General features: G+C 31.6%; 1 protein-coding gene across 1 annotated transcript; it reads left to right on the forward strand.

The window, feature by feature from the left end:
* Positions 1 to 255: 255 nt before the first annotated feature.
* On the forward strand, positions 256 to 5045 carry LOC113381310. The gene is made up of 4 exons (XM_026620261.1): positions 256 to 333; positions 397 to 577; positions 1676 to 1852; positions 4327 to 5045. Exons 1-4 carry the CDS (start codon positions 256 to 258, stop codon positions 5043 to 5045), a joined length of 1155 nt encoding a protein of 384 aa, XP_026476046.1.
* The last annotated feature ends 2735 nt before the right edge of the window (positions 5046 to 7780 follow it).

Consider the following 7780-nt stretch of genomic DNA (forward strand, 5'->3'; position numbering starts at 1 on the left):
TGTATCGCCACATGAGACAAAAACATGACAAAGAGCCAAGAGCTGTTTATCCCAATGCGTGTGCTTTAAGCCACTTGCTTAAGTTAATGCCACTTGCTAAAAGTTGTTACACTTTTTTTTTTCTCGGTTGCGCTTCGTATGTTGGTATGACAAAGAAATGTCATATTCTCAGAAATTAGCTTCGTGTATGATTAGTTGGTGAAGTTTAAAGAATTTTCTATATAAAGTTATAAAAGTACAGTGAGGGTGTTAAAAATGACTTGTCACGTTCCTGGTTGCGTAGGAAATAAGAAAACAGTAAGATTACATGATTTTCCAACAAGGAATGACAAGGTATGTAAAATGTAATATTGTGTTTCTTCAATAGGTTATAAATTAAAAAGCAAAATATTATAGATGTATGAGATTTGGATTAGGCGAGTGAATAATCCAAAATTGGATGATGTGGAGATTAAAAAAATGCGAATAAGTCGATTTGTTTCCGACAATCATTTTGCAGATTGTTGCAAAACACAGCCACAAAAGAAAAATATGACAAATCTTAAAGTTAACGCGTTGCCAACTTTAAATATGCCTGGTTAGTATAGCAAAGAATGTAATGTTATATAATATGCAAATGTATATATTTTGTTAATTTGTCAGCTATTATTGTCTATTATTCAAGATTTTATGGAGACCCATATGACAAAGAAAATTGCCTTTTGGAACAAAAAAGGCAAAATTTTCAACAAAAAAAAACAAAGTTCAATATAAAGTAAAATCATATATTTTTCATAATTTTTAACTTCCCGTAGGGTAAGTTATTGTAATGGGCCGAAAATCGGAATTGAAAATTTTTACATTTCTCGACGTTTTGAAGGTTTCTGAACGTTTTGGCATACCTCAGAAAAAATGGATGTGTGTGTGTGTGTGTGTGTGTGTGTGTGTATGTATGTATGGATACAAATTTTCGTCCACGTTTTCGGGCGTACGGATCAACCGATTTGAATGGTTTAAAAAACATTCGATTCCTATTAATAAGGAGAAGAGCTGATTAGTTTTTGGCAAAGACAGGTCCAGCAGTTACGGAGATAAGGAGCAAAGAGTGCAGAAAATAGAAATCGAGTTTTTGAGAGAACGGAGCATCCGATTTGAATGATCTAAAAAACATTCCATTAGTAATGATTGGGAGAAAAGGTTATTAGTTTTTCGCAAAGGCAGGCCCAGCCATTTCGGAGATACAGAGCTAAATGTACAAAAAATGGCAGTTTTTGAGAGAACTAAGCGTCCGATTCAATTGATTCAAAGAACTTTCTGCTTGTCTTAACAAAATAATTAATTTTGGAAAAAAAAAATTTTGTACCATTTTTTTTTTTTTTTTTTTTTTTTTTAATTTTTTGTATATCGAAAATAATTCAGATTTTATTTTTAATTCTGACTATAGTTCTAATATACTTTAAACAAATAATTTCAACTCTGCAATTCAGTTTATATAATTATTATAAATATTAGACAATAATACAATATTTATAATAGTCTATTTGAAAACATTCAATATTCCTCGAACGTTTCGTTACGGTACGGGAAGTTCCAGCAATTTACCTTAAGGCACGATGCCACCCACCCCACTAGTTAGAGCTTCGTATTAATATGAAAACAATTGAAGGGAAAATTGTTAATTATTGATTATTGGGAGAACATTGTTTGAGCACAAATAACATTTCCACTCAGGCGGAAAGTTATACTTCGGAAAGCTTGCCACAAAATAACAATAAGGAACGTTCTGCAAGTTTTGATAAAGTTGTAGCAAATAACGAATTTGTGTCCAATACAATGGAAAATCAGGGACATGTCGCGCCAACACGTAATACAGGTGAATAAATATAATAAATATCACTATTCAATAGTCTCTCTAATTAAAAAAAAAGAGTGCGCGTAAGGATCACACGCGATTGATTTTTTAATATTGTATGAGTAGGCAATTAAGATAAAAATAAAAAAACATCATATTTGAATTTTAGAAATCATATATTAATAATCACATAACATCAATAACACAGTTTAAAACAACAGCGATAGATTAATTGCTATCATATTTCATATATGATATAATAGGCTTGTGATAACTGAAATGAGAGACATAAATTTTGCTTTGTAAACTATGTACATTTCTGGAGAAAACTCTATCAACAGTCGTGCCATATTTTGTGGTTGATTCAAATGGAGAATTATTCATTGTTAAATTAAATTTATTATTTAAAAAATTAATGGTTGAGATTCTTCTGAACGAAAATTGACATTGAAATCTCCAGCAAGAATTAATGGTATCTCGTTGTGATTAGTGTTTAAAAGTTTTGCACCCTCATTAGAAAAATGAAGTAACTGCTGATAAAGAAATTTAATAATATTTGATACGTTTTTATTGGGAGAAATTTAAAGGACGACTATAATTAATGTTTGATTCTGTGTGTTCACACAGCGGACAAGTGCAATATCACCTACTTGTGTAATTTCATTAGGAATTTCAATAGGAATATTGTTGGCGCAAGAAACTGCATAGGAGTCGCATTATGAAGAATATCTGAACATGAATGATAGACAGCTACACCACCTGCTCTTGAGTTTGATCGTTTGTATTGAGTAACGCAGCAATAGATCTGAGTATCAATTCGTTCTTCATTATTAATCCAAGTTTCCGAAAATAACAAAAACGTACAACGTTGTAGCACTTTATCAGGCAAATGAGCAGATCAGGCAAATGAGCTCGTAAACTTTGGCAGTTAAAGGAAAACAATGAAATGTCGTTCAAACTTATTATCTCGCTCAATTTTTCTTCTTGTGTTATTAATCTACAAGTTGAAAATCTTTGGAATTCAGTTTGTAAGTCCATTAATCCTGCTGGCCGTTTTCTTCCATGATAAAATTTTTGTCGTTGTTTTAGAAAAGCTGCTGATTATGTGTTTTATTGCATTCATATACAATTTCATCAAAGTACCACCTTGTGATTTGTGTATTGTGAGTGCTCAAGCAGACACTAAAGGAAAAGGATTTCTTTTGGCAAATATGATTTTATTTCTATTCATTGGAATAGATGAAGATTTCCTGAGAATCGGCACAGCTGTCCTAATGATATTAAGAGTGTGAATATGATGTGCAGCTTTCTTCCTAATTTTGTTACCCATTTTACCAGGAAATTCAAACCACAAATGTAGAAGTTCATCATTATCGCCACGTTCTATGTACACTAATTTTCCTACACAACCATTAGCTAAGCCATCACTTACATCAATATTAGTTGTTATTATGTAAAATTTATTCAGAACTGAAATTATTTCATACGGCAAACCCCCCACGGTATCAATAACCGATTTTTGTGAAACTGCTGACGAATGTATGATTGTTGATCTGTCGCATGGCAACCTACATAAATATCCGTGGCAGTAGATATTATTTTGTCTTCAACGAGATTCAATATAAATTTATTATATTCCATGACACATTTATTCTCTAAGAAAAGTCTTATTCCATGAGGACATAATACGGCAACCTCTTCTTTTGTAAAAAACGTGATTCAATTAATGCAAGTTCATATAGGGTTTAGCGCTCGACTTACGCATGACATGACGGGAGTGGATCGCGACTCGCGACATCAGCGCTTACAGCGTCGTAGTGTTCAACTTCACGTTGGCGTTTTCGTTGCATTTGTACGGATTTACACCCGTGTAGCCTAAAGAAATTTTTACACCCATATCGCGCCTAAAGAAGTTTTACTTCAATAATGCTAAATCATGTTTATTTTCAGTGAAGCGAGTGTCCTGTCTGACACCAAAGGCAAAAAAATTATACCTTTTATCAAAAAAATTGAAAAAGGACATGCTCAGAATACAAAAAAAATTTTAAGTCATACAAGGCCAGGCTACGTCAAAGTGTGATGTATGCGAAACAGTTTTCCCACATTCCTGAAACCTTGAACGAACGAGCATGTCAATTCATAACATGTCAGCTCTAACACTCTAAAAACAGAGAACACTCTAGAGAACACTCTAAAAAAGTTCAAGGAAGGAGATTCACTACAGATGAAAAAGTACTTGCTTTGTCTCTACTAAAGAAAAGTCCAAAAGCTTATAGATTCTGGAGACATATTTATTTTGCCTTCAATAACATCTTTGCGAAAGTTACTTACAAAAGTTCCAATGCATAGTGGCATTAACGAAAGCATTTTTAAAACATTGCAATCATCACTATCTCATCTGAGTGATGATAAAGATAAATATTGCATTGTAATGTTTGACGATATTTCACTTTTAACTTTCCTAACATATTACTGCGCAAAAGATTATATTGTAGGTTTTGAAGAGCTTGCTAATGGATTTGCTGACCACGCACTGGTGTTTATGATTAAGGGTTTAAAGAACAAGTGGAAATGGCCAGTTGCTTTTTATTTTTCTGATGGTGGTGTGAATAATTTCAATTTGAAATGCTGCATTGAAGAAGTAGTGAAAAAATTACTTAGTATTGATTTAAAAATTGTGGCAACAGTTTGCAATCAATACCCCGCAAATCGCAAAGCTGTTAGCATGCTTATAAATGAGACAAATAAACGTTATGGTAGAAATAATGATGATAAAAGATTAGAATTCGAAATAAACGGGCATCCAATAGCTCCTTTGTTTGATCCTCCTCATATGTTGAAGTGTATGATGAATAACTTTGCAAAATGTAATGTTAAATGTACCAGCACAAAGGGGGTACAACTCGAAGCTGCTTGGAGTGATATTCTGAGTTTTTATGAGTATGACTCTAAGTTAAGCATATATCGATGTTGTCCCACTTTAACCGCTCAACATATTTATCAAAAATGTTGGAAAGTCATGAAGGTATCATTAGCGACACAAGTGTTCTCAAAGCGTGTAGCCATTGGACTTCAAAATTCATATTTTACGAGGTTAGATGCTTCGGCAACTGCCTATGGCACTAGTGAATTTTTGAAGTTCATGGACTGCTTGTTTGACAGCGTTAACGGACTATCAATAAGTCCAAAAACGGGGAACTCCGATGCGCTATAACAAATGAATCAGAACATTTAAAATTTTGGATAGATGCGGAGCAAGTATTGAATTCTTTGTATTTTGTTAGAAAGTCTGCTACATCAGAAACGTCAAAAATTGGATTTATAATAAATTTCGTTATTTTGAAATAAAATTATTTCAGAATTTTAATAAAATTTACTTAGTAAAATTGTGTTCTTTTATTTTATTTTTAATCCAAATTTATTTTTCATCTAAAAAGTGAAAAACAATTCCATTATTAAATCCTATTCATGTCCGGTCTATGTCCGGAATATTCCGCGCGGGATATCCTACAGAATGTCCTGTAGGTGCGACACATTAACATGTTTCGGATAAAGTCAAGATAAGCAGGATATCCGTATGGCTATAGCATGGACAATGAATGTCCGCGCGTAGATATCCTGTGGACATTTGCCAAGATGTCTAGTGTCGTCTGGGATCCAGTATGATAAAATTTCTCAAGAAATCTTCTACTAGTGTCACTGCTTCAGAGTCACGTGGAGAAACTTTAGTTTCTGATCTAGCATCAAACGCAAATTTAGCTGAGAGTTCTTTACTGGCTATGATCCAAGTGTCCGAACCCAACAAATGGTTGAAAAGTGAAACGATAAATGACTCAAAAAATCAAGTACAAGAAGTTTATTTAAGAGAGTCATTTATGAATATAGAAATCCAGGAAAGTGGTTATTGCCAGTAAAACAATGCTCAACGTCATGAGCTAAATCAAAACAAAGTCAATCAAAATTTAGGGAAATCTGATGAGAGCTACCCAAAAGACACAAATAAAACATTCTTTCTGTATTTCATTTCACTCGAAAATCAAGTAACGGCAAAACATCGCAGATGGCTCGTCCACTCCATTTTTTTTTTCAAGATAAAGTTTATTGTTTTCCATGGCAGACTTTCTTCACATTTATAGACACAGGTAGTTATGAAAGAATGTTGGGCTTGAAAGATTTGAGGCGAATATTGCAAAGACATTAACAAAACCAAGGACACATGAAATGCGTGATTAAATGGATAAAATTATATAAAGGAATCAAATACAGAAAAACAAGAGATAAGGATAATAAAAGATCGATTAAAGAGTCGCAAAGTAATGATTTAAAGAATGACTGATGCAATTTCTAGACTTATCATTTAGAGGCAATCGAAAATCTCTTATATTTAAAACATGCATCGTATTAATGAAAGACAACTAACTCAACATAATCTAAGCCATTACATTTAAAATGAACTGACTGCGTTCTAGGCAATCCGTTCAGATTTAAGATTAAGTGCTAAAACTTTAATATATATATATATATATATATATATATATATATATATATTTTGTAGAGTTTCGAACAAGAATCCAAAAATAATACAAAATAAAAAACAAGAAAAGTTTTTAATAAACAATTTCTTTATTTAATTATTTGTTTTACTGTCGACGTTTCGGAACTAGGTACGTTCCATCTTCAGGACATCTGTCAAGAAACATGATCTTGATGAGATTTTTGCAAACAATATGTTTAGGAAAAGAAAATAGATTTTTCTTAAATAATAAATTAATTGCAAAAAAAAATATAATAATGTACAGAAATATGTTAATATGATCAAAATGAAAATGATAAAAATGATAAAAATAAATGAGTGGATTATCAGAACAGGATATTAAACATAATAGAAATTTTTTTTGAAAGTTATGGAAAATTTTTTAAGAAAAGGTTAATGACAAAGTTGAATTAATTACCTGTATGTTTGAATATATGTTAGCACTTTTTCACTAAACAAGCTTTTTAACAAAAATGAATTTGTGAGTTAATTTTCCGCCGAATAATTAGATTTTGTAAATCAAAATTACTAAAAGATTTGTCTTTTTTAAAATTATTATTTGAAATACAAATAATATTGTTTTTTAGATGTTGTGCGATTGGCTTTTGAAAATTAACTAATTGAAACTAGTGTGTCCTTTGTAACACGTGTAAACACTTGAACGAGAGCTGTGAGATTGTATGTGTGTGTTTTTATATGTTAGGGTGTGAATACTTAAATTGTTGATCTTAAAAGAAAGTCGATATTAATTGTTTGTCAAAAAGTGTAAAAAATTTAAATATGAGTCATGTAATAGGTTGTGATCTGATCTAATGTTGACACTGTTAGAAACATTTATGAGAATGAGACAACTCTCCGCGAATAACCTTCTAAAGATGCAACTTTCATGATATAAAATCTTTGGAGTGAAATTAAATGAATGGGCGTTTTCTATAGAGTGTTGTACTAGGGTACTTTTGAATTTTTTTTGTTTATGGTGGACCACACTTAGTTCATGTTGTCTCATTCTCTTGTGTACATATTGGGAGGTTTGTCCAATATATTGAAAAGCACAGTCATTACAAGAAACAGAATATACTACATTAGTATTGAGATTGGATGGGGTAGGGGATTTAATGTTCGTAAAGAATTGGTTGAAGGAGTGTAAGGATGAGCCTGATACTAAAATGTTTTCTTCTAACAAAATTTTTGCAAAATAATAATCAAAAACACCAATCTTATTTACTGCAGCATACCATACGTTGAAGATTTATATTATTATTTTGCAAAAATTTTGTTAGAAGAAAACATTTTAGTATCAGGCTCATCCTTACACTCCTTCAACCAATTCTTTCTGATGTTTACAAAATATACACAAATCCAAGACTCTACCATTCAATATATATATATATATATATATATATATATATATATAC

Source organism: Ctenocephalides felis, unplaced genomic scaffold (assembly GCF_003426905.1).
Source record: "Ctenocephalides felis isolate EL2017-DRISC unplaced genomic scaffold, ASM342690v1 CF-g0.4_SCAFFOLD_02798, whole genome shotgun sequence".
NCBI lineage: Eukaryota > Metazoa > Arthropoda > Insecta > Siphonaptera > Pulicidae > Ctenocephalides > Ctenocephalides felis.